General features: G+C 47.2%; 1 protein-coding gene across 10 annotated transcripts; it reads left to right on the forward strand.

Moving 5' to 3' along the window:
* The first annotated feature begins 12,028 nt into the window (after positions 1-12,028).
* On the forward strand, positions 12,029-26,630 carry Hnrnpf (heterogeneous nuclear ribonucleoprotein F). 10 transcript variants are annotated; one of them, XM_042696283.1, is made up of 5 exons: positions 12,250-12,445; positions 18,940-19,083; positions 19,546-19,684; positions 21,340-21,392; positions 24,721-26,630. In XM_042696283.1, the coding sequence occupies exon 5, from the start codon at positions 24,769-24,771 to the stop codon at positions 26,014-26,016; it is 1,248 nt and encodes a 415-aa protein (XP_042552217.1). In that variant the 5' UTR covers positions 12,250-12,445; positions 18,940-19,083; positions 19,546-19,684; positions 21,340-21,392; positions 24,721-24,768; the 3' UTR covers positions 26,017-26,630. The 10 variants fall into 10 exon arrangements, with proteins under 10 accessions (XP_042552219.1, XP_042552217.1, XP_042552216.1 ...); XM_042696284.1 differs by lacking the exon at positions 12,250-12,445 and adding an exon at positions 13,151-13,302; XM_042696285.1 differs by lacking the exons at positions 12,250-12,445; positions 18,940-19,083 and adding an exon at positions 12,029-12,050.
* The last annotated feature ends 793 nt before the right edge of the window (positions 26,631-27,423 follow it).

A 27,423-nucleotide genomic window follows, 5' to 3' on the forward strand; every position in this document is an offset into this window, starting at 1 on the left:
TGGCACTGTGGGTCAAGTGGTACAGTGCTAGCCTTGAGCAAAAGCAGCTCAGGGACACTGCCCAGGACCTGAGTTCAAGTCCCAGGAATTAAAATCTAAACACACGGATATATGCTTTGCTATAGTAATGCAGGAAATATTACTAGAAAGGGATCTGGTGTTTATGCTCTAACTTATGACAAGTCCTGGACCTTACATAGAATAGGGGTGCAGGTACTAATTATCCAAACAGTCCTCATTCATACCAAGGAATTGGGGAGCTAAAGATCACCACTGTAGGCCAGGTCTTGGGACAGAGCAGGTTAAACCTGTGGTTTCACAGTGCTGCCATCTCTAGGTCCAGTGTCATATCTTGGGTGCCTGTCACAGCCAGAGCTATTTTGTTCTTTTTTTTTGGGGGGGGGGGGGTCCGGTCGTGGGGCCTGAACTCTGGGCCTGGGCGCTGTCCCTCCCTCAGCTCTTCAGCTCAAGGCTAGTGCTCTACCACTTGAGCCACAGCGCCACTTCCGGCTTTTTTCTTTCTGCTCATGTAGTGCTGAGAAATCGAACCCAGGGCCTCATGCATGCAAGGCAAGCGCTCTACCACTGAGCCACTTTCCCAGCCCAAACTATTTTGTTCTTATTCAAGAAACCAGGATGTGGCCACTCACACCTATAATCCTAGTTACTTGAGAGGCTGAGATCCGAGGACCAAGGTTTGAAGACGCTGGGGCAGGAAAGTCCCTCAGTCTTTTATCTCCAGTTAACCATCAAAAAGCTAGAAAAGGAGGTGTGGCTCAAGTGACTGAAAGCCAGCCCTGAATGGAAAAAGCTAAGGGACAGTGCCCAGGCCAAAGGGAGGGAAGGAAGGAGGGAGGGAGGGAGGTTTCCCGGCTACGGCCGGGCAGGAGCGCAAGTTGCGGGCGATGGCCGCGAGGGGGCGCGCCTCCTCCATCGCGACCCGTGGGCGGCGCTGCGGAAGTTTTGAGACCCCACCGCGAGCCTAGAGACCCGCCCGTAGCCGCCCGACGCAGCCCGCCTGGGTCTCTGGCAGCATCAAGTCCCGGCTCTGCCAGGAAGACGTGTTCTGGTTGCCCTTTGACCCACAGTGGGACCCGACTCTGCCCAGATCAAAGCTGCGCTTGCGCGACCTCCGCAGTTTGAAAAATAACTACTCAGAACCTGAGAGGCGCATGCGCAAGAGGCTATGGGGGGGAGGGGGGAAGACTTGGGAGCTGAGCTGCGCACGCGCATGAGCGAGACCTCTAGGTGGGAACCTAGTGCTAAGGCTCTGCCCTTGCTGGGCTGGACTTAAACCAGAGACGGTGGTGGGAGGACAACACAGGGATTCACTACCCACAGGAAAGTAGTCTTGGTGGTAGTAATAACAGTGAAATGTGTGAATAATGATGGGGCTTCACAGAGTTCCTTATAATACATAAAAGTTGAATAGCCCCGTGCTGGTGGCTCATACCTGTAATCCAAGCTGCTTAGGAGGCAGAGCTCTGAAGAGCTGGGGTTCAAAGCCAGCCTGCCAGGAAAGTCCGTGAGACCCTCCAATGAATCACAAAAAAGGCAGCGGTGAACCTGTGGCTCAAAGTGGTAGACCACTTTGACAAAAAATAGCTCAGGGGCCAGTGCCCAGGCCCCAAATTCAAGTGCCACAACTGGCCAAAACATAAAATTTTGAGGGGCTGGGAAGGGAGCTCAGCGGTAGAGTGCATGCCTTGCAAGCATGAGGCTCTGGGTTCGATTCCTCAGCACCACATAAACAGAAAAAGCTGGAAGTGGCGCTGTGGCTCCAGTGGTAGAGCACTAGCCTTGAGCTGAAGAGCTGAGGGACAGTGCCCAGACCCAGAGTTCAGGCCCCATGACCGGCAAAAAACAAACAAACAAACCATAAAATTTTGAAAATTAAGATTAAAAAAATATGTATATACACATACATATGCAAACCAAATTCCCAGATACTGGGAATTTAGCAAATGGGTGGAGGTAGTGTGGTAAGGATTGTGTTAAGCCAAGATTTCCATTTGCAGATGCTGGGCTGGAAACACTAAGAGCAACACAGACAAGTATCCAGAGCTGCTTGAGTGTGATGAGAAACTTTATCAAAATCATGTATTTCAGCCAGGTGCTAGGGGCTCACACCTATAATCCTAGCTTCTCAAGAGGCTAAGATCTGAGAATGGTGATTGGAAGCCAGCCCGGGAAGAGAAATCTATGAGACTTACCTGTAAGTAATCAGAAAAAAGCCAGAAGTAGAGCTATGGCTCAAGTGTTAGAGCACTAGCTATGGGACAGCACCCTGGTCCTGAGTTCAAGCCCCAGTACCAGCAAAAAAAAAAAAAAAAACAGGAATGAAAGGGAGAAAATAAAAAGGAAAGAGTTGGGTGCCCATGGCTCACATCTATAATCCCAGCTGCTGAGAGTAAGGTCTGAATAAGGACACCTCCCTCCCTCTGGGCTGTTTCTACCCTGTATCTGTTACCTAGGTAACTGGCAGACCTGGAAGCAGTCACTCCCCGCCCCCCCAGGTCACATCCTGGGCCACCTCTGGTCATATGCCTCTCATCTGACCTTAGGAGGGTCCTAAGACCCTGAGGTCCCATCCAAATCCAGTGTGGCCACACCTTTCTCCCGCCAGGCCACACCGCTTCCTGTCCCTGGCCTAGATAAGTCCTGGCCCAGGAGTGGGTTGCTCCCTTCCTACCCCCTTTCTTTTCAGCCATGCTACTCCATCATGCATGGGCGGGGGAGGGGGGGGGGGTTTGCGGGGCAGCAGTTCGGTAAATAAACTTCTTTTCCTGCCTGAATAGCACGTGGTGTTCTCTTCATCAGCTACCTAATGAAACCGACCTATTTAATATACCTTACACTCAGGAGGCTGAGATCTGAAGATTGCAGTTCAAAGCCAGCCAAGGCAGGAAAGTCTCCGTTAAGACTCTTATCTCCAATTAACAACTCAAAAACCAGGAGTGGCACTGTGGCTCAAAGAGCACTAGCCTTGAGCGGAAGAGCTCGGGAACAGTGCCCAGGCCCCTAGTTCAAGCCCCACAACTGACAAGGACAACAACAAAGACAAAGAAGAAAGGGAGGAGGAGGAGGAGGGAGGGAAGGGGGAGGGGGAAGGAAAGATTGATTCTGTACAGACTGAACCTGGACAAAAACTCATCCTGGCAAAGAGGGCCCAAACTTTAGAAAAAAACCAGAGGAGGAATTACTGTCAGATTTCAAACGGATCACTTATACTTTCAAAAAGCCAATAGGTTGAGAGTAGTTTATAAATATGGTTGCCCATCTACCTTTCAACTTGCTATCTTACCTTTCACTTGATATTTCTTTTCGTTTGTGTATGTGGTTGTATACCCATGTGTGTGCTTGAAGTTAAGGCCTGAGTTCTGTCCCTAAGATGTTTTGCTCAAAACTAGCACTCTACCACTAGAGCCACGTTCATCTATGGCTTTTTGGAGGTTAATTGGAGATAAGAGTCTCAACAGACTCTGCCAGAGCTGGCTTAATTCCAATCTAGAATTACCAATGTATGGCAATTCCGGGAATTCAGTCTTGAGAAACAAAGAAGCCACATTTGGGAGGCTGAATCAGGAGTCTATTAGATTAGAAAGCCAGTGGCTGCAGGTAGACTCCTGTCTCAAAGACCTACTGCTCTGAACAGAGCTAACAAAACTTTGTCAGTCGTGGGGCTTGAACTCTGGGCCTGGGCACTGTCCCAGAGTTCTTCAGCTCAAGGCTCAGACTCTACCACTTGAGCCACAGTGCCATTTCTGATTTTCTGGTGGTTAATTGGATATAAGAGTTTCACTAGCTTTCCTTCCTGGGCTGGTGCTGAAATGCGATCCCACATCTCAGCCTCCAGAGTAGCTAGGATTACAGATGTAAGCACCAAGCTAACACAAAACTTTTAAAGGCAAAAACCACAAGCTGGGGTGGAGACCATAAAAACAAAGCAAGAGCTGGGAAGGTGGCTCAGTGGTAGAGAGCTAGCCTTGCATGCATGAGGCCCTGGGTTCGATTCCTCAGCACCGCATAAGCAAAAAGATAAAAGCCGGAAGTAGAGCTGTGGCTCAAGTGGTAGAGCGCTAGCCTTGAGCTGAAGAGCTGAGGGACAGCGCCCAGGCCCAGAGTTCAGGCCCCACAACCGGACCCAAAACAACAACAACAAAAAAACAAGCTAGATGAGGATAACTTATTTCTAATAAAAGTCATACACCATACACAGGCAGAGCTGACTATACAGGGAAACAATAAGGGGCCATTAGGACCCCAATTATCTAGAGGAAGCATGAGCTCCCTGGAGCCCAACTCATGACTTATTTGCAATCCAAAGAATGTCCTCTGTGGGGAAGGGAAATAACAAAATGCTGAAACAAGGATACAGGTTGACCCATTATAACAATGAGATGTACAAGACACTATATTGAAAACAAACTTTACAACTTGGGGTGGGGAGGGGAGATCATAAGGGAAAAACAAAGAAGGAGGTAACAATGCTTGATAGGAAGTGTACTCATTACCTTATTCTTATAACTGCAACCCCTCTGTACACTATTTTTACAATTAAAAAAATTTTTTAAATGTCCTCTGTAACCTCAAGAAGTTTCAGAAAATCCCCATCTTCTATCAAGATGCCAAGATGGCATGAGTTAGATTTAGTATCCTTATTTCACATTAGTGTGTGTGTGTGTGTGTGTGTGTGTGTGTGTGTGCACGTGTGCTCTCATGCCTGGGTACAGTCCTTTAGCTATTTTGCTCAAAGCTAGCACTCTATCACTTAAGCCACAGCTCCACTTCTTGTGTTTTTGGTGCTTAGTTGGAGATAAGAGTGTCTCACACTATCTTGCCAAGACTGGCTTAGAACCAAGATCCTCAGCTCTCAGCCTGCGGAGTATATCTAGAACTACAAGCATGAAGCCCACCCCCACACAGCTTCACTTGATAGTTCTATACATCCAGAAGTCCAGATGCTGCTTCTCCTTGGAACTAACATTGTTATCCTATATACTCAGGCTGAGATCTAAGGATCCCAGTTCAAAGCCATACCAGGCAGGAAAGTCCATGAGATTATGATCTCCAAAACGCTAAAAAATGGAGCTGTGGCTCAAGTGGTAGAGCATTATCACTAAGCCAAAAAGCTCAGAGACAGTGGCCATGCCGAGACCAACACGCAACAACAAAACAACTACTGTTTGGGGAGGCAATGACTGGCACCTGTTATGCTAGCTACTCATAAGGCTGAGATTTAAGGATTGCAGTTTGAAACTAGCCTGGGAGGAAAGTCTAGTAGACTCACAAGTAGCAGGTTGCCAAGAACAATGGGAAATGCAAATGAGATGTTAAATAGGATGAGATCCCAGGTCTCTGAGAGAAAACACTGTAGTTAAGCTTTCCCTAAGCCCTTAATACCACTCCCATCAAGATCAGGAATTCCAAGATGGGATTTTAGAGTACTACACTTGCAGCATTCCAAGTAGGGTGGGCCAACAGATCTTTAATTTACCCCCCAGGCCAGTAAATCATAGCCAAGAGGTCCTAGGTAACTCAGTAAACCTGCTGATTAAATAGACCAGTCGCAGGCTGGTCTAGGGGAAGGACCTGACAGCTCAAACTCTTTATTTTCAAGGCAGGCGTCAGCGGCTTAGGCCTGTAGCCCTATTCAGGAGGCTGAGATCTGAAGATCGCAGTTCAAAGCTAGCCAGGTTGAAAAAAACGCCTGTTACAGTCTCCAATTAGCCAGGAAAAAAAGCTGGAAAAGCCGGGCTCTGGTGGTAACTGGCGCCTGTAATCCTTGCTACTCAGGAGACTAAGGACTGAGGATCGAGGTTCTAACCCAGCCTAGGAAGGAACGTGCGAGAGCTCAGGGACAGCAGCAGGCCCTAAGTCCAAGCCCTAGTAACAGCAAAACTAAATTACGATAACCCACTTCAGCCTCAGCGACAGCCTTAAGCAGCAGCTATGGAACAAGGCTGGGGTAGCAGCAGGCGGGAACCCGGCGCCTGAAGCAGGAGAGCTGTAGGGTGGTGGCAGCAGAGCTTTCCAAAGCTCGCGAGATTCTCCCAGCCCCCCTCCCCACGTCCGGCGCAGAGGCTTCTGGACTTTGTAGTCCTGGCCATACGCGGAAGGGGACCTAGCGGGGCCGCGTGGCTAACAGGAAGGCCCTGCCCCTGGGGATCCCGAGTGCGCATTGTTTTCTGGTCTACGAAGGGCGTCACGTACACGAAACCACTTATTTTTTGGTGCCAATCCTGGGATTTGAACTCAGCCCGGGCACTCCCTGAACTTCTTTTGCTCTTCTGGCCTTTGGGTGGTTAATTGGAGTATCACAGGCTGGCTCTGAACTGGCTCCTTAGATCTCAGCCTCCTGAGTAGCTAGGATGACAAGGGTTAGCCACTAACACCCCATTAAAAGTTGGGAATTTGTATGTGTATATGTCGGGGAGATGGGAGAGGGGGAGATGGAATCCTGGAGCTTGAACTCAGGCACTGGGCACTATCTCTGAGCTTTTGTGTTCAAGTTAGTGCTCTACCACTTGAGTTACATCTCCAGCTCTGGCCTCCCCCCCCCCCCCCCCCCCCCCCCCCCCCCCGGTTTATTGGAGATAAAACTCTCATGGACTTTACTTCATAGGCTGTCTTCAAACAATGATCCTCTCAGATTTCAGGCTCTTGAGTAGTTAAGATTACAGGTGTGTTACTGATGTAACTATAACCTCTCTGAACAGCATCTTTACAAGAAAATAATTTTTTTTTAAATATATTCCAAAGCACTAAAAAGCTAGGACAAAAAATATCAAGAGGCTGAAAAGGTTGTATCAAATGAATCAGCCTTAAATATGAAAGATGGAAGTTAAAAAGGTTTATGAGTGTGTATGATTACATTTATTATAGTTGTAATTTAAGAACTATTAAAGAATGTTTGATGGTCAAATTTTAATGAAAAAAAAAGATTACAGGTGTAAGTGGGAATATTTTTTAGTCAATACATCAATGTTAGCAGGACAAAGTTTTTTTCTACAGACCTTTTCCCAACAAAAGCTGAGGAAATGTAAAATGCTAGGCTGATAATTATTTCTCAGAGGAATGCATGGGACCCCTCCTCTGTCCTCTTTTCCTAGGTGGAATGAGGCTCAGGAACCCTTGGCCACCTTTTCCTCCTAATGTTCCCTCCAACTATGCAGGGGCTGGTGTACATCCAGGAATGTGGGATTAATGCAGCAGAGCCCACAGGCAACAGTTTCTTTCCACACAACTAAACACATTTTATGTATTTTGTGTGTGTGTGTGTGTTGATACTGGGGCTTGAACTCAGAGCCTGAGCACTGCCCCTTAGTGTTTTCACTCAAGGCTGGCACTCTACCACTTGAGCCATAGCTCCACTTCAGCATTTTGGCAGTTAATTGGCAAGTCTCATGGACTGTTCCACCTGAGCAGGTTGCAAACTGAGATCTTCAAATCACAACCTTTTAAGTAGCTAGGATCACAGGTGTGAGCTACTGGCTTTACATGCTTTGCAATTGGGTGAGGTATGGTGTCATATTATACAGATCAAGAAACAAATGATTAAGGAATTGTAACTTCTTTGTACAACTACTTAATAATTTAACAATAAAAAATGCAAAAGAAAAGAGTTTTAGAACTTTTGCTGTAGGCTAGTGGCTTAGGCTTATAATCATAGCTACTTAGGCACCTGAGAGCTGAGGACTGAGGTCTGAAATCAACCTGGGCAGAAAGGTCTGTAAGATTCTTTTTTTTTTTTTAATCAGTCATGGGGCTTGAACTCAGGGTCTGGGCCCTGTTCTTGAGCTTTTATACTCAAGAGCACTTAACCACTTTGAACCAAAGCTCCACTTCCACTTTTCTGGTAGTTAATTGGAGGTAAGAGCCTCACAGACCTTCTTGCTCAGGCTGGCTTGGAAGCTTGATTCTCAGATCTCAGCCTCCTGAGTAGTTAGGAGTAGTTAGGTGTGAGTTACCAGTGCCAGGCATCTAAGAGATTTATCTTCAAGTAATCACCAAATGCTGGAGGTGGAGCTATGTTAGGTCACCAGCCTTAACCCATAAAGCTAAGGAGACAGCGTCCAGAACCTGAGTTCAAGATTCATCATTACAGGTATACAGTGGGGAAAAAAAAAGTTTACAATTTTTTTTTGGCCAGTCCTGGGCTTGAACTCAGAGCCTGGGCACAGTCTCTGAGCTTTTGCACCACTTAAGCCACTTCCAGCTTTTTCTGAGTGGTTTACTAGAGATGAGTGAGTCTCAAGTACTTTCCTGCCCATAAAGGCTTTACACCTCTTATCTCAGCTCCTGAGTAGCTAGGAGCTGCTAGCACCCAGCTACAATTTTCTTTCTTTTTCTTTCTTTTTTTTTTTTTGTGTCCAGTCGTGGGCCTGAACTCTGGGCCTGGGCGCTATCCCTCAGCTCATCAGCTCAAGGCTAGCACTCTACCACTTGAGCTACAGCGCCACTTCCAGCTTTTTTTCTTTTTGCTTATATGGTGCTGAGGAATCGAACCCAGGGCCTCATACATGCAAGGCAAGCACTCTACCACTAAGCCACCTTCCCAGCCCCTCAGCTACAATTTTCTTGACATTAATTCTCCCTTCTCTGCTAGGGACATGTTCCAAGACCACCCCCTTCCCAATGGATAGCAAGAATCTCAAGACTATACCATACCCCAAACACAGTGTATTTTTTTCCATATATACTTAGAATACAGTTTAAAAGTTAGGTTAAGAAATTAACAATGAGGGCTGGGAATGTGGCTTAGTGGTAGGGTGCTTGCCTAACATCAATGAAGCCCTGGGTTAGATTCCTCACTACCACATAAATAGAAAAAGCCAAAAGTGGAGTTTTGGCTCAAGTGGTAGGGAGCTAGCCTAACATCCATGAAGCCCTGAGTTAGATTCCTCAGTACCACATAAACAGAAAAAGCCAAAAGTGGAGTTGTGGCTCAAGTGGTAAGATGCCTTGAGCAAAAGAAGCTCAGGGACAGTGCCCAGGCCCTGAGTTCAAGCCTCAAGACTGGCAGAATGAAGGAACGAAAAAAGAGAGAGAGAAAAAAAGGGGGGGAGATAGGGGGAGGGAAAGAAGGAAGGAAGGAAGGAAAGAAAGAAGGAAGGAAGGAAGGAAAGAAGGAAGGAAGGAAAGAAGGAAGGAAGGAAAGAAGGAAGGAAGGGGAAATTAACAGCCTGGCATGGGGGCATGCACCTTTAAGGAGCTCAAGGCCAGTGGTATATACAAAGAGACCATCAAAAATAATTTTGTAACTACATCCATTAATAAATTAGACACAGGGTCACTTGGAAAGCTCAGAGTAAGGAGAGACTGCATCAGGCTACTTAGAATAGGGGAGTTTCAAACAAGCATATTTCTGGAACTTTCTACTCAATGTTTTTGGAATAGTGTTGACCATAAGTAACTGAATCTATAGAATGAAAAACCACAGATAAGGGAGAGGTAGCACAGCACCCACAGTTCACTAAAGACACAGTACCCCACTCAGGGTCACTTAGGGGTACATCAAAAGGCACAACAATCAAGAGGAGGGTGCTGTGAGAAGGCCCCCCTCCTTTTTTTTTTTTTTTTTTCTGCTGGTACTAGTAATTGAATTCAGGGTCTGGGCACTGTCCCTTAGCTATTTTTCTCTTAGGGCTGGCTAACTAAAGCCACAGCTGCACTTCTGGACAGCTTTGAACCCAGATCCTCGTATCTCAGTCCCCAGAGTAGCTAGAATTGCCAGCCTTGAGCTATCAGCACCTGCAAGAAAGCACTTTTGTTGTGGTTTATGCAGGAAGAAAAGGGTTAGGCAGGGCACAGCTTGAGAACCGCCTAGTCTGAGTAGCTTCAGGAGCTCTGCGAGTTTCAGTGAACTCCTGTTGGTCGGCTCTTGGCCCAAGGATGATTAGGGCCTGGGCAGGAGAGTAATAACTCTTAGTGTCAATACTCTGTCTGATAAAGGAGGTATTCAGGGGTGTAGTCTTAATCTTCTGTCACAAAAAGAACTGAGAGCCTCAAGCCAGCCCAAAAGAAGTAGTTCAAGGAAGAATAAAACCTCACACAACACTACATTACAAAAAGCAGTGTTCTGTAAACCAATTTATGTAAATGCAGAACATACTGTGCTAAGGCGCTGGTCCAAAATCTTCAATTCTGTTCACTGGTTATATATTACACTTTATCTGAACTTTTGAAAGATTTCATTATTCAGAAGTTGTCTTTATAGTAATGCTGTGTGTGTTGCTGGGGATGGAACCCAGGATTTCACAGCTATATTATTCTATCACTGATCTATATTCCCCGTCCTTCAGTTTTGATGTTTTATGGGGGGTTTTTTTGGGTGGGGGGAGAGAAGAGGACGTTTCCCGGGGCTTGAACTTAGGGTCTCTGGCTCTCTTGGCTTTGTTCACTCAAGGCTGATCCTCTATCACTGGAGCCACAGACATTTTGCTAGTTATTTGGAGATAGGAGTCTCAAAAACTTCTCTGCCTTGGCTGGCTTAGAACTGTGATCCTCAGATCTCAGCCTCCTCAATAGCTACAATTACAGGTATGAGCCACTGGTGCCCAGCTCTGTGAACTTTTTCATTAACCCAGATGTTTACTTGATGTGGTGACACATGCCTGTAGTCTGGGTACTTGGAGGGCTGAAGCAAGGGGATTGCTTTGATCTAGAGATTCAAGACCACCTTGGCCAAATAATAAGACTCTTCCTATAAGATTTAAAGGGGCTGGGAAGGTGGCTCAGTGATAGAGCGCTTGCCTTGCATGCATGAGGCCCTGGGTTCAATCCCTCAGCACCACATAAGCAAAAAGAAAAATGCCGGAAGTGGCACTGTGGCTCAAGTGGTAGAGTGCTAGCCTTGAGCTGAAGAGCTGAGGGACAGCGCCCAGGCCCAGAGTTCAGGGCCCACAACTGGACCAAAAAAAATAAAAATAAAATGGATCTCTAGTTCCAGGAGCAAGAAAAAGAGGGGGAAAATATGCACACAATGAAGTGAACTGAGTTATCCTACTACTAGAGTTATCCATCTACTAGAGGACATGACCCTACCTGAGGAGAAAGGTGGCATTCAGACAAGGGTGATTTGCATGTGCACCAGTACTGGGGCTTGAACTCAGCCAGGTTGCTGTTACTTGGCTTTCTCGGTGATTAATTGGAAAGAGTCATGTACTTTCCTGCCTGGGGCTGTTTGTGAACCTCCATCATCTCAGTCTCCTCCCTATCTGTGAGCCACCAATGCCCAGTTTGGATTGGGCTTATACTATGTCTGGGCCATTCAACTGGCGTTCTCAGTTCTTTCATCTCCCCTTTCACATGAGAAAGTGAGACAGAGAATGGGCTTATGGGCTCAATGAGGTTCTACAAACCTGTAATCCCAGCAGTGTGGAGATTGTGGCTGGATAGAATTCTGAGGGCAGCCTAGGACAGAGCTAGGACCCATATGAAAAACAAACCTGGTAGGCACCAGTGGCTCACGGCCGTAATTCTAGCTTCTTAGACAGCGGAGATCCGACATTCATGGTTCGAAGCCAGCAGGGGCAGAAAAATCTGTGAGAGTTATCTCCACTTAACCAGAAAGCCGGAAGTGGAAATTTGACTTAAGTCGGTGAACAAACAGGATCTGAGTTCAGGTCTCACACACACACCATCAAACAACTTCAACCAGGCAATCCCACCATAAGCCTAACCCTCACAGATGCCTCTAGGTTGTCTCTTTTCCTCTGTCTCCTCACTCCCGCTGGTCTTCAAATTTGCAGCCCCTAGAGGTTCAAAAGCTTCGGAGCTCACCAGCGTCAAGACTTCCCGCCTTTCCTCTAAAATAGGCTGGTGCGTGCGCTACCCCTCCCCCGTGTCGCCCCCCCCCCACACAGAGGCGGGCCCTCTCCAGCGCCAGCTCCACCCTGCCAGCTCCGCCCTGCATACGGCTGGCCAATGGTTGACTCCGTTTGGGGCCCGTCAGAATAGCGCCGTGAAGGTCCCGCCCCCTAACATCCGTTGTCGGGGCTCCGCCCCGCCGTGGTGCCTACGTTCTTCCGGTTCCGTCGAGGAAGCAGGTTAGTGCCGCGTCTTTCTGAAGGTGGGGTTCGGGAAAGGCTAACTCGCCGCCACGCCGGCTTCTAGCAGTGGGAACGGGGCGAGGGCTCTTGGAGTGCCGTTTCCGGGTGTCCGGGGCGTGGGGCATGAGCTGGGGTGTACTGCGCGCCGTGAAGACTTCCGGATGCGCCGCGTGCGCTCGACGGGCCAACTCTGACCTTCCGCCCTGGCCCCGCCCCTCCGAAGCCCCGCCCCGAGAGCGCGTTGCCGCGAGTTACCTTGGTGACGGTAAACAAGCCTCAACTGCCTCAGCTACAACTGCCAAGTGCCCCGCGTTCTACCCTCCTCTAGGTGCTCCGAGGGCAGACCGAGGTTCCGGATGTGAGAGCGGGAGCGTGGCGGCTCCGAGCCCGAGGTGAGAGGCAGCGGAGAGCGAGTCCGAGTCTGAGGCCGCATCCCGGGAGCACTGGGGTCCAGGCCCTCAGGCGGGTGACCGAAGCCGGAGTTTGGGGTCGAGGAGGCGGGAAACCAAGTCCGGAGTCGCGCGGGGGCGGAGACCAGGCCTTGGAGAGTGGGGCCCAAGTTTGGGGCTGGGAGGCGGGAGTTGGGCTCGGGCGGGATCCCGGGTCCGGACCCGCAGGATCCAAGGGGAGGGCGCCTGAGCCATTGGGGGGGGGGGAGGTCTCGGGACTGGGGTTTGGGGTCGGGGAGGGAGAGTCGAGGGCTAGCCCCGCGAGCGAGGGGAAGCCGGGCTCCCCCGGGGCTGGAGTGTGGCATCGCTGAGGCGGAAACCGAGGTGTGGTCTCACTCCCGCAAGGCGGAACAGAGTCCCGTCTCTCCGAGACGGGGACCCCAAGGGCTCGAGATTGGGGTACTAATGTGGTGGGGACGGGATACCCTGGGGCTGACCGGGAGGGTAGGGGACGGGACGCCAGAGACCGGAAGCGTGGGGTCCCGGAGGTGGGGCGCGCTCTGCGGTGGCGGGGCCGCGGACCACGAGGACGAGGGAGGGCCACGTGCGCGGGGGCCGGGCGGGCGGGCGGGGCCTCGGGGGCGGGGGCGCGCGCTCTCGGCGGCGGGCGGGGAGGCGCCGCTCCGCCCCGCCCCACCCACGCCGCGCCTGGGCTGCCGCTGCTCCTGGGCCCGGCGGCCTTTTCTTCCTCCTCGTGGCGGCGCGCGTGCCGGTTGCGCCGGAGTGCGTTCGTCCCCTGCCCGTAGGTCCCGTGTTTGCGCTTTTGACGGAAAAAAAAAAAAAGATCTAGGCCTCGTGAGGTTAGTGGATGGCTTCTTTTTCTCCAATTGTGAGTTCTCGGGTGCGGTTCTCCGAGTCCGGGGAAACTTGAGAGCTCGGCGGGCTCGGCCGTGCCCATCCCCCCACCGCGCGTCCCGGAGTTGGCGGGCGGCGCCGGCGCCCGGGAGCCGAGCCGCCCGCGCGTGCCGGGCGGGGGGTCCGCACCCCCTCCTCTGGGGCGCTTCGCGGCCGCTCTTCCTTCCTCTCGCGCTCAGCCGGAGGCAGGGTGGGGGAAGACCTTCCCACTGCCTCAGTGCCGGGGGAGCCGTGGCTCCTGCCTGCGCGGGGCGGGCAGCGCGGAAGGAGCTGTGTGGCCGCCTGGGGTTCCCGGCACGGCCCGCTCGGGGTTTAGGAAGGAGCCGAGCTCCGGGTTTGGAGGGCCGTGTATTTATCTGTTCACACAAGAGAACTGGACCGATTTTCGTATTCTTGGTGCTTTAGACATAAGTGAACTCTTTTAACTTCAGAGCTAAAAGAGTGAAGGTACTTCTGTTAGACAACGTGTACTGGTCTCAGTGAAAACACTTTGTAACGTGTGTGCGCACGCGCCTTGCTCTCGCTTGGCTTATTCGCTAAAGGCTGGTGTTCTGCTACTTGAGCCATTGCTTCACTAACAATTTTTTGCTGATTAGTTGGAGATAAGAGCCTCGGACTTTCACTACCCGAGCTGGCTTCGAACGGCCATCCTCCTATCAGTCTCCTGAGTAGCTAGAATTACTGGCCAGCCACTGGCGCCCAGCCAAGCTATAACTTTTTATTAAGCTGGCAAATGACTCGTGGTGTTACAAGAAAAAAAGTTTTCTCTTAAATGCAGTTTCCTGCTGAAAATAAGGATTGTTGTAAAGCAAAATATTGGTTGTATATAGGGAAGCCGGTGCTGCCCTGAGACTAAACCATTGAGAGCCGGGAGCATTTGGCCCGTAATGTCCAGGCGCAGAGTTGGTGGTTTTACCAACTCCCTTTAAAAGGAAATTAACTTCTTAGAACAGCCGATGTGAAAAAGGTGGAGTCCTTTACTCACGGACACAGTTGGACTGGGACTTAGGTCTCTGGGGATCAGCTGGTTGAGCTGCAACCGAGCTCAAGCAAAAATTGCTTTTTTTTTTTTTAATCCCATACCAGTTATTTTTGTGGGGTTAGGAATTGAATCCAGGACTTGATGTATGAGCTGTAGTCGCAGCCACCTAAGTATTTTTATTTTTCCATGAGGCATGGTTCAGCGATATCGAGCCAATTTAGGAGGCAGGAGTCCATGGGTTCGAGCCCCAGTGCTGTACATAGCAAAATCCTGATAATCTTGCTTGGGGCCAGTGGGTACCTTTCAGAATGTTTGTCAAATTTTATTTTGTTACTGGGTATTGAGTACAAGACCAAGCGTGCTCAAGTTGCCTTTTTATTTTCATGAGCCACATCTCCAGCCCAGCTTTTCACTTGTTATATCTAGACTCAGACTTTGTCCGTTGATACATCAGTATGTTGAATTCCTGGGAATAACCTTGAAAATTTTGACTACACTTGCTTTTTCTAATCTAGTTTGGTCATGTTGATTCTGATGCTTTGTCTTGCTGGACTTGGGCTAGTGTTTGTTAAGGATGTTTGCTATTGTTAAGGATGTTTGCATCTAAGTCATAGGTGAGATTATTTCCTGAAATTTACCTTATTTTAGAACTGTTGGAAATGACAAACTGATTTTAGGGTGATTGTAGATCTAAAAATGCAAGATTTAAATCAGAAAGATGCAAGCACGCTGTTTTTAAAACATTTCATATTACCAGTATAATTTCAACTTTTAAGTCAGTAACTACATACATACACATTCCGAAGAGGATCAGTTATTGATACCTCTGTTCTTGTTAGAATCCAGGCTCTTGTTCTGCTTAATGATACCTGGTTAGAGCAGTGCTTTTCAATAAAATTACAATATGAAATCTTAGGCTTTAATTTATTTATTTGTATCTTTGGTTGTGAGGCTTGAACTCTGGGCTTGGGCACTGTCCTTGAGCTCCTTTTGCTGGTGGCTACTTCAATCACTTGAGCCACAGTTCCACTTCCGGCTTTTGCAGCCTCCTGGCCTTTCCATCCTCGGGCTGGATTCTAATCACAATCCTCAGATCTCAGCCTTCTGAGTAGTTGGGATTATAGGCGTGAGCCACCAGCGCCTGGCTTCACTCAAGTTTTTAAAAATGAACAACTCAAAAGTTTTTAGTAGTCAAATTTGTGAATGTATGGAATGTTCTATATCTTACAATACTTTGTAATCTTTTTCTGCTTTTCTTTTTTGGTACTGGCAAAAAGTGGTACTTGAATTTATTGGGGCCAGAGAATTACACATGTCTGTCTAATACTTGAGGACCAACATTTTTCAGGTTAATTGCCTCTCCCTTCAAGACTCAACCTCTTGAGTAACCTAGGATTTCAAGTGATAGCTTCTGTGACATTTTGACACTTTCCAGTCTGTTATTTTCTTTGATGTGTTTGATTTTGGTAAAGTACCAAAGCCTTCTGGCTTAAAGGGAACTTATTTTCTTTTAATTCTGTGTGCCAGAAGTCTGTAGGATCAATTTGTCAGCAAGAGTTAGTTCCTTCAGAGACAAGGGAAACAGACTCAGTTGGAGGAAAGAGATAAAAGAATGAAAGGAAATTTTGCTGGCTTAAGATACACTTGATTCTGTGGTATTCCCATTGGGATATTTACAAAGAACTCAACCCAAGCATAAAATTTTTTTTTTTAAGCTATATTTAAAGTACAGATAGAATTGATTCACAAAGTATGTCCCAAAGACTCCCTTTCCCCTTCTTTATGTTGTGTGATTTTTTTTTTTTTTTTTTGTACTTGCATTACCTGGCTACTACTGACTTTTACTGCCAATTCATTACTTATAAATTGAAAGGTGAAAGGATTTTATTACCAGAAAGTTTTTAATACTGAAACAAAATGTCTGAAAGTGCTTATGTTTTGTTCCTGTTAAAATATTGATGGTTTTGTCTAGCACTTCTTGTTCCCTGAAACTGCCCACCTGTGAAGTTTGGTATATTTATTCCAGGTGCTGGAGATGGCTTCCCACACCACCACCACACATTATCATGTTCCTTTCTCTGCTCCTAGCTCTCCTTTTTTTTTTTTTCTCCCTCGGCTGGGTACTCTGTTTCTAAAGGAACAAGAGCTACCGCAGCATGAGCACCTATGGTCACATACACAGGACCCAGGCAAGGTGTCTGTTTTCTGAAGAGAAGGTGGAGGAAAAAAAATCCATCTTTGTAAGCCAAAAGAGAGACACCTTCTGAAAGGCTGTAGTCTCCCTAGGGAGCAGTATCCAAACCCCATGGGCTTTGCTATGCCTAATCACCAAGCTCAGGATCTTATTAGGACTTCTCAAGCCTTGCTCCGGAGATAATGGAATGTTGCTGTAGGAGGTTGTGATAACCTAATCTTCCCAGAGTGTATTTTCCTCCCCCCTTTCTCTCTTCTTCTCTCCTAATTATTTTTTTTTATATATTTGTTGGTACAGCTCTTGAAGCTTGAACTCGGGGCCTGGGTGCTGTCCCTGAGCTACATACAACTCCATTTCTGGATTTTTGCTAGTTAATTGGAGATAGCTAGTCTAAACGGATTTGTCTGCCCTGGGCTGGCATCTCAGCCTCCTGAGTAGTTAGGATTGCAGGCAAAAGCTACCAATACCGAGCTCGGTTGTATTTTCTTTAACAGAATCTGTACTCACATTTCTTAGCTACACAGGGATTTTATTTCTCCTGGGGTAAATAGCTACCAATTGTTTGGATGATGAGGATTCTCCCTCAGTTGAGGGCAGATTTGGTCTAGTTGCTGCATCTCATGAACATGGAAATTATTTGTCGTGGCTTCTGTTAATTTAGATGGTCTTGGTTCTTGAATTAATTGCAAAATGCAGTCTATCAGCAAGGATTTATTCTGTGTTGGTAAAAATTTGTTCCTCCTGTGCGTTTTAATAAAAGCATTAGGGACAGAAAACTTAACCTAATATATTACATTATATATTTTAATAAAACAGCTTTTGAGAAAAGTAATTAGATAAAGCACATAAACTTCTGCTTAAAAAAGATAAGGGCTGGGAAGGTGGCTCAGTGGTAGAGTACTTGCCTTGCATGCATGAGGCCCTGGGTTCGATTCCTCAGCACCACATAAGCAAAAAAAAAAAAGCAGGAAGTGTCGCTGTGGCTCAAGTGATTAGAGCGCTAGCCTTGAGCTGAAGAGCTGAAGGACTGTGTTCAGGCCCCACGACCGGACCTCCCTCCCTCCCACCCCCCCAAAAAAAAGTAAATGGAAAAATGCCTTCCCTTGGCATACAGATAATGATGCTTCCTTTTGGTGGATGCCAATTTTAATTATTCATCTAAAGCTTCTTGGTCATTAATAGAGAGCTTTAGGGATCACTTGCGCCCCTTGAAAAGTTTAGACAAATTGTTAGTATGTGTTTTTGACAGAGTTGTCCTGGCGTGGAGTATAGTCTTTTTGAGTACACAGCATGTAATAACCTACCACCAGGGAAGAAGCAAGCCAGAAAACCGGGAAGATGGTGTTGAGGCCATTAAATCTAATTTCTAGCAAAACCCAAAAGACCTCCATGACAAGTAGGTATAGGTATAGGCTATATTCATATACTGTATCACCAGGGAAATCTTTCTCCCAGACCCATGGAGCTTGTGAAAAGAAGTTGAAAGGAAGCTGGGTGCTGGTGGCTCACCCTGTAATCCTAGCTACTCAGGAGGCTGAGATCTGAGGATTGAGGTTCAAAGCCAGCCCAAGGAGGGAAAGTCCTTGGATGCTTACCTCCAGAAAACTGGAAGTGGCCCTGTGGCTCAAGTGGTAGAGTGCTAGCCTTGAGCTGAAGAGCTCAGGGACAGCACCCCGGCCCAGAGTTCAAGCCCTAAGACCAACAAAAAGAAAAAAGTTAAATGGAGATCTGAGGGTGATGGTGGCTGATGCCTATATTCCTCAGGCTGGAATTTGAGACTCTGTCTCTGCCAAAAAGTCTTGAGCTGTGTGGCTCAAGTGGTAGAGCACTTGCATTAGCAAAAAATAAATCAGGCCCTGAGTTCAAGTCCCTGGAGCTGCGTTTTTCAGAAATAGAAAGCTATCTATAGTGGAATAACTAGGACAATACACACTTCTGGTTGGGTAACATACTGGGGTTTGAATTGGGGATCTTCAGCAAAAGTACTTGGCTTTTAAACTCCAGGAAGTATGATGAAACTCCTCCATGTACACATTACTAGTAGCTTGGATACCCATCTGATTTCTTCCATTTTATTTTGAAACAGACTCGACTCCAGATACAACAGTAGTTCCAAAAAAATAGTCACTGTTCTTGCCACTTGTTTTGACTTAGGCCTCAAAAGTATATAGTTTAGGAATTTCGTTAAGGGCCAGGATAACAAGGCAGGTTTCCATCTCACCTTTCCAGGTGATCTTTGAGGTTCCCCGTGCCTCCCGTTGCGCTGTTCTGTACTTTGCCCGGTCACTCTCCTCCCCTGCGGTCATCCTGACCCCCTCCAGCGTGCTTGCTGACAACTGTTCGCTTTCTTCCCCCCTCCCTACTTCCTGCCCGGGCCAAACGCGCGGTTCGCGGCTGCACCTGCAGGCACGCGTTTCCCATTGGTGACATCTTGGCGGGCCGGCGGTGGCACTTCCTCCTCGGCACCCCGTGACCCACGTCCGGCTGCCGGCTTGGCTTACACGGCCTCTGCGTCCCGGACTCCGGACCCTACAGCCCGTCCCAGGCTAGGTGAGCCCCTTGCGGGCCCCATTCCCTGAAGCCCCAAGACTCCAACCTTCCGGCACCCGCTTAAAAAACTACCCAGGCCACAGCAAAGCCTATGCACGGCTTTGACCTCGGCCTGTCACTGCCCCTTGCCCTGCACCGCCACCCTTTTCCTTTAGACTCACTCCCCCACGGCCCACAGGCCCTGGAGGGGCAGGAACAGGGGCTGCCGAACTCCACAAGCCCTGCCCTCCCCCTGCTGCGGGGGAAGCTGAGGAACCGGCCAGCCGCCCTAGCCCGGAAACGCCTTAGCACAGGCCCTGGGCCCAACCATCTTGGGTCTGTGTTGTGAGCTGTGTGGCCAGGTGGAAAACTGCTCGCCCTTGTCTTTGAGCCTCAGTGGTTCTTCCCGCCAAAACAAGCCACAGGCCCTGGAGGCTCCACCCTTTCAGTAGTTGACTCTGACTATTTGAGCTTCCATTTCAGGTTAAGAACAAAAGAAGATGCACCTGGACTTTCCTCGGAGCTCTCTGCATTTTTAAAGCGTTGGGTGGAATTTGGGGTTCCCTGGCTGTAATCCGCTGTTGCTTGATGAAAACTGAGACCTGTTGTACCTTCCTTGGAGGTAAGTCTTTGGAGCAGAAAAGACAAGAGGCTTAGTTCTGGAACCCCAATCAGCACCTGTGGACTTTGACTCAGAAGTAAAACTTACTGAGGCTAGTCTGGACACACTCCCAACAGTCCGGAGGTCAAAACTTAGAAAGTGAAGGGCTCCCAGTGAAAGGGGTGGAGACTGGGAGGGTAAATTAGATTTGAATGTAGGCAGAGTCTCACCCCAGCTCCACCACAAAAAAGAACCAGGTGGGTGGTGCACTGCCCTGTTTACTCTACCTTAGAATTCAAAGGCACACCCTGATTATTTTGATTGCTTCTACCTTGAGGCAGCTTCCTATCCTGTCTGACCACTATCCCCTTGGCTGGGAGTGTTTATTCCTTGCTGGTTAGAAGTGTAGTATCGTAACCTTTTCCCAGCCACTTTCTCTCACAGGGTTCGTGTGCACCTTCATTTTTGATTTGTACTCCACAAACTAGACATGCTGTCTACACCTTTCAGTCACCTGGGCCATTCATGCTGACACACCCATAGACTTGTACTGAGAATGTTTAATGTACCTGCAGCCTGCACTCATAACTGTCCCATATCCACATTGTCTGCCAACCAGCAAATGTGGCCAGTTGCCAGTCCACAAGTGACCTCAGGGAGGCCTTAGGTGTGGTTCAGCAAACTGCTTGGAAAGGAGCTGGGGGTGGGGGAGATAAACTGGGGTGGAAAAGAGTCTGAAAGGTGAGTGAATAGGTGTCACCCACCCTTCAGATCCCTGCCTCCTAGGAGGTAGAGGGGCTGGGCATGTGGGTAGAGAGAGCCTGGTGAAAACCTGGTTCCATTCCATTTCCTAATAGATTGCCCTTTAACTGTTAGTTTTTCTATTTGTACACACCCACTCCTCGTCTTATGTAATCACAAGTTAAAAGTAAGACTGGTCAGGTGTAAGTATGTGTTGCTGGGGTTTCTTTGGGGGGAGGGGTCCGGCAAGGGGCTTGAACTCTGGGTCTGGTCGCTGTCCCTGAGCTCTCTCCAGCTTAAGGCGAACATTCTGCCATTTGAGCCACAGCACCACTTCCAGTTTCCTGGTGGTTAATTGGAGATAAGAGTTTCGCAGACTTTCCTGCTCAGGCTGAACCGTGATTCTTTGACCTCACTCTCCTGAGTAGCTAGGATTACAGGTGTGAGCCACTCGCCCCAGGCTAGTTTGTGGTTTTTTTTTTAAGGCAGCAAGCTGAGTAAGTAACATTAATTCATTTCCAATTTCATGCTTCCAATCAAAGCTTAAAAATTGCAGCTTAAGTCGCAATATTCCGTAGACTCTAGCCCTTGTTACACCCATGCAGGCAGTGTTCAAATGGCTAATGATGAGGGTAGTACCTTGTCTTTGCTATTTTTTAAAACCTATTTCAACATTTTGTCTCCCTATTCCGATATCATAAAATCAGTTCATGTGGAATTCCCAAATAAATCCAGTCTTTTCATTGTCTTCACACCACCCTAAAGTATAAGTCAAGTTGATCCAAATCATTGTAGTAAACACCATTCTTCTATGAAAATAATAAGTCTTAGCCTTTGTGCTGAAAAGGCCTGTCCTGGGAATGCCCAGGTTAGTACCAGAGGGCCATGTTTTTCTGACCAGAAATCCAATGTTCTTTTTTTTTTTTTCCCTGAAGAACAGTCTGCCATCTATTGTATCTCCCACTGAAGGCATCTGTGGTTGTTTGAGGTAAGCTCTTTTAAGGAAACATTCAACTCATTTATACTTGATAAAGCTTTACTTGATCACAAATATCAATGCTAAAGTCCCTTCATTAATCCCCCTTTATACCATTCTCTCCCAACCCCACCCACTGATTTCTCAGTTACTTGGTCTAATTTTTGTATAGGTACATTGAGTATTGACTGAACTAGCCTACCCTTCCTCTCCATCTTTATATTCCTTTCCTGTTACCACTTACTTTGACTAGAGTTTCACAGCATTCTTCAGTTCAGTTTTAGTTAATGAATTAGATGGGAGTAGAAAATTGAGTAGTGAAAGCAAGGTGTTAAAAGTAAACATGGGTTTTAGGAAAGATTGCTTTTTCCCTTATTGGCCTCTAGTGTTTCTGAAAGAAAACTTGCGTGATGCTTTGTCAGATCTCAGGCATGTGTAAAGTGTGTGTTTTCATACTTCCTTTGTCTTTTCAGCCTACCTAGGCTGCTGCATTCTTGTAGAAGCTGTTGACCCCACTTAGCTATAATCCTTTGCTAATCTTGGTTGGGGCCTGCTGTGTCTGGCTTATGGTAAAGATGGGATCATAGTGGACAACAGACTTAATTTGTTCCCAGTGCTGTTTGAGAAGAACTTTCAAGCAAAAGAGTGCTGAAAGTTAACACCAGATTTTAGGTTGCAAGCCACAGAATGAGATTTTTTTGTGTGTGGGACTACCGAGGACTAGCACTGACACCTGAAGGATTAGCAGGATTTAGATCAGCAGAAGGTTGGGCAGAGTATATTTGGAGGGAGAATTACCATGTGGGTCAAGTCAACCATGTGGGTCAAATCCCTCAGGGAGCAAAGTATAGCAAATTCTAGGCACTGAGGAGGGAAAAAATTTCAAAAGGAGGGGCTGGGAAGGTGGCTCAGTGGTAGAGGGCTTGCCTTGCATGCATGAGGCCCTGGGTTCGATTCCTCAGCACCACATAAGCAAAAAAAAAAAAAAGAAGAAAAAAGCCGGAAGTAGCGCTGTGGCTCAAGTGGTAGGGCAACTAGCCTTGAGCTGAAGAGCTGAGGGACAGTGCTCAGGCCCAGAGTTCAGGCCGACCGGACCCAAAAAAAAAAGGAAGTAAGATGTAATTAATGCTATAATCTTCCCTGCAGAGTGGTGTCTAAAAGTACAGAGTGTGAGAAACCTTTATAGGATTCTTTAATTTCACCATGTTCAACTTGAAATTTTTCAACATTGTGATGGCTTGAGAAAGGGTTCCTAGGTCAGCCATGAACTTTGTCTGACTGTAGGCATTAGGGAATAATCTGAGCACATTTAGAAAGGACCCAAGTGAAAGTTGTAATGTTGGGTAAGTTAAGTGGGTTTTGATAGTGATACTAGGGTTTGAACTCAAGGCTTCCTGCTTAGTGGGCAGGTATTCCATCACTTGAGCCATACTTTCAGCAATATTGGGTGCATTAAGAACATGTGAGATATTTTCAATATATGGACTTTCTGGTATATAAGTGTAGCAATCCTGTTAATGAATAGAATTTAGGGACAAGGGTTCAGTTTGAAAATGGGATTCTATCTATAAAGCTGGGCATTAGAAAGAAAATCACTGAAGGCTGGATAGTCATGTCCTCTATCCTGGCCAGAAATGAGTATAAAATAGAATCTGGAGGCACCCGCTGGAGGGGACAGTACAATGAAGAGATGGGCATTTGTCCTTCCAAGATGATTCTTAGAAGCTGAAGCAGAGAAGGCCTGTGTTAAAAGATGGTTAAGACAGCATATTTTGTTGGTAGGAGACTGTTCAGTGGAAGTGAGGAAAAAGGTTTTTCTAGGTTGGGGCCTAGTGATCTGAAAGTCTGCCAGGAGGCAGCTGTGGTAGCTTTCTTCATTTAAGGAGACTACTCTCCATAAGTTCACACCTGGAGGCAGTTAACTTCAGGGGACATTTGAGAATATCTGGAGATAACTGGGATGAAGAGTACCACTGGCCTCTAGTGGTGGAGACCACTTTTGCAGCCAAGAGCCTGGAATTGCACAAGACAGCAGGCTCTACATAGAGACTGCTTCAAAATGCAAGCAGTATTGAGTAGAGAGGCACCATATCTGTGAGTGCACATGAGCCCCCCAGAAGCACCATGGGACTAGGTCCATCCAGTCCTGAGTCTGAGGTGGGTCAGGAAAGTAGAGAAAGGGGGTTGAATAAGGAAGCTGCAGTCTTTGGAGGATAGTAGCTGTAGGATGTGGTCATAGTGGGATTTTCCATTGTGACTCTTAGACTTTCAGAAGCAGTGCTTGGGAACAGTTAGTGGAGGATCGTTGAAGATAATCTAGGATGACCTGGTAACGTGGTGTCTTCAGAGGTATATGACCAGGAGTCATCTGGCCACTCACTTTTGTCCTGGCATTAAAAATGGAGGAGTGCAAGGAGCCCCACTGATCCTCATTTATGTTCTCAGGTAAAGAAAGAGACTAATAAGTAGATGCTATTTTTTGCAGAAAAAAGTAAATGGTTGCATCAGACCTAGGCACTGCCCCTGAAATTTTGTGTTCAACCACTTAAGCCACAGCTCCACTTAAAGCTTTTTTGATGCTCAATTGGAGATAGGGTCCTCACCTTAATCCTTGGATAACAGGCATGCATGAGCTGCCAGCACTTCAGGCCATTAGACAATGAATGCCTCAGAGTTGGCCCGTTAAGTGACTGCACATTTACTCCAAGTGTACATGCAGTTGGTAGTAGGACGTTTATGCAGAGAAGGCTGTGCTCAACTCTCATTAGCAACTCTTTGTGCATCTTGCACTATGATATAAATTTCTGATGTTAGGTCTCAATATTTGCAAGTGTAAAAAGGTAAAATGTCTACATTTGAAAACAGTTGTTTTAATGGGTTTGTGTTTCCTAGTCTAGTCCAAAAATGATTTGACTCAAGTGCTCCTCCTGGGAGCATGTCCTCCTCTGAGAATTGGGAATCTGAATATTACCTCCAGATTGATTGTGTTTTTATGTCCACAGTAATTGACCCACTGCTACATTTTCAAAGAATTCTAGGTTATTGACTTGAGTGTCTTAGGTCATCAGCCTGTTTTGGAAGACCCTAGGATTGGATTGCCATCTTGAAACATCTATTTTTGGAGATTCAGTAGGTCTTGGGTATGTTGCCCGAGCTGAACTGGACTCCTTCCTCATCTTAATGTTAAGCTTTACATGACCATGCCACTTTGCCTGACTATTAATGTCTCAAATGGATTGATATTTATCTTACTAGTAAATGAGGAAAAAGTATTTACTGCAAGTTCTTGCTCAATATATGAACTGAAAACTTATGTGAAGTAGTTTCTGCTTTCTTTCAGCTACAAAATCTACCCAAGCTTGTGTGACATCTGTCCTGCAAAGTGTCCATGATGCTGGGCCCTGAGGGAGGTGAAGGCTTTGTGGTCAAACTCCGTGGCCTGCCCTGGTCCTGCTCAATTGATGATGTGCAGAACTTTCTCTCTGACTGCACCATTCACGATGGGGTTGCAGGGGTCCATTTCATTTACACTAGGGAAGGCAGGCAGAGTGGTGAGGCTTTTGTTGAACTTGAATCTGAAGATGATGTAAAATTGGCCCTGAAAAAAGACAGGGAAAGCATGGGCCACCGGTACATCGAGGTGTTCAAGTCTCACAGAACCGAGATGGATTGGGTGTTGAAGCACAGCGGTCCAAACAGCGCTGACAGCGCCAATGATGGCTTCGTGCGGCTCCGGGGCCTCCCGTTTGGATGCACAAAGGAAGAAATTGTTCAGTTCTTCTCAGGGTTAGAAATTGTGCCCAATGGGATCACACTACCAGTGGACCCAGAGGGCAAGATTACAGGGGAGGCCTTTGTACAGTTTGCCTCGCAGGAGTTAGCTGAGAAGGCCCTGGGGAAACACAAGGAGAGAATAGGGCACAGGTATATCGAGGTGTTCAAGAGCAGTCAGGAGGAAGTTAGGTCCTACTCAGACCCACCTCTGAAGTTCATGTCTGTGCAGCGCCCAGGGCCCTATGACCGGCCTGGCACTGCCCGGAGGTACATTGGCATTGTGAAGCAGGCAGGCCTGGATCGGATGAGGTCCAGCGCCTACAGTGCAGGCTATGGGGGCTACGAGGAGTACAGCGGGCTCAGCGATGGCTATGGCTTCACCACTGACCTCTTTGGGCGAGACCTCAGCTACTGTCTCTCGGGCATGTACGACCATAGATACGGGGATGGCGAGTTCACCGTGCAGAGCACCACTGGCCACTGTGTCCACATGAGGGGGCTGCCCTACAAAGCCACCGAGAACGACATTTACAACTTCTTTTCTCCACTCAACCCTGTGAGAGTACACATTGAGATCGGGCCTGATGGAAGAGTGACCGGAGAGGCTGATGTGGAGTTTGCTACTCACGAAGAAGCAGTGGCAGCAATGTCAAAAGACAGGGCCAACATGCAGCACAGATACATAGAACTCTTCCTGAATTCCACCACAGGGGCCAGCAATGGGGCATACAGCAGCCAGGTGATGCAGGGCATGGGGGTGTCTGCCGCCCAGGCCACCTACAGTGGCCTGGACAGCCAGTCTGTGAGCGGTTGTTACGGTACTGGCTACACCAGTCAGAACAGCATGGGTGGCTATGACTAGTTTTGTAAAAGCATTGGAGTTTCAATCAAATATTCCCAGGCAGCCAAGAAGCAGGGAGAGAGCAGTCTATAACTAGAGGAAGCTGTGGGACCCAAATTGCACCATGAGTTTGTGAAATCTGGATTAAAGAAATTACCTCTTCAGTGTTCTCATGCAGACCTTTCTTCTAGCATCTGATATGGAGTAAACTCAAACTTTATCTGCTTCCACTTTCCGCAGTTCACATTTTGATAGTGACCTTCCCTTCCAGTAGTTCTGACTGTTAGATGTTGGATCTTCACACCAAACTGCAGGGAGCACATTGATTGGGCCGATTGCTTTTTTGGAGAACTCAAGGTGCTAGGTCCCTCATTCGAAGAGAAACATTTCTCATGTTGGTTCATTCTAGTTTCTATTTCCTTCATTTAAAATCTTTTAGGTTGAATTTCAGCTTTTTAAAAGTTAGTTTTGCGAATTGAGACACAATACTAATACTGTAGGAATTGGTGAGGCCTTGACTTAAGCTTTGTACTGTGATTTCCTTTCGGGTGTATTTTGCTAAGTGAAACTTGTTAAAAAGAAAATTTTTTTGTTAACTAAATTTTTTTCTTAAAATAAAGACTTTTCCACAATGACTGGCACAGATTATCTACTCAGCAATAGCTAGCAAATGACTTGGGTACTCAGGGAGGATTTATTGATTTTAATGTACAGATTACACATCAAAGTACAAGTCACACATCAAGTCTGAGCTTTCTTGTAAGGGTTGAGGCAGGTGACTAGAACGCATCAAGCAGGTACAAAGAAGCCCCACATTTCCTAGCCATCCCTGAATCACGCTCGCATTTGAGCCACATCTTTTTTCTACTTTAAAATTCTTTTGTTTGTTGAGCCCATATGTAATGGCTTTAGTTTTAAGGCTACAATCTTTCAAAGTTTGGTTTTGGTACTGGCCTATGGGTTAAAACTCAAAACCCTGTCCCGCTCACATCTGGTGCTCTACCACTTGATCAGTCCCTTCAGTTCTGGTTAACTGTAGTCTTGTTAATTGGATTTGTCTGCCTAGCTGGCTTCAAACTGGTCCTCAGATCTCAACCTGAGCAGTTAGGATTATAGATGATAGCCACTGGTATCTGGCCCTTCTCAAGTTTTTTACTTGATGCTATTGCCATGTATTTCCTATTTTAATTGGGAGCTTGAACTTGGTGCTTCAAACACTTCTTACTTGAACCGTGCTCACTGGCACTCTTTTTTTTGAGTCAGCTCTTTAGTTCCATTGCTAATAACCTCCAGCATAGATTGTTAGGTGAAGTGTTACAGATGCCTGTCACCAGGTCTTGCTAATTGAATTTTTTGTTTGTTGGTTTCCTTCCAGTCCTGGAACTTGAACCAAGAGCCTGAGCACTGTCCTAGAGCCTCTGCTCAAGG

The sequence above is a fragment of the Dipodomys spectabilis genome, unplaced genomic scaffold (genome assembly GCF_019054845.1).
Source record: "Dipodomys spectabilis isolate Male_0828 unplaced genomic scaffold, ASM1905484v1 ptg000207l, whole genome shotgun sequence".
In the NCBI taxonomy this organism is placed as follows: Eukaryota; Metazoa; Chordata; class Mammalia; order Rodentia; family Heteromyidae; genus Dipodomys; species Dipodomys spectabilis.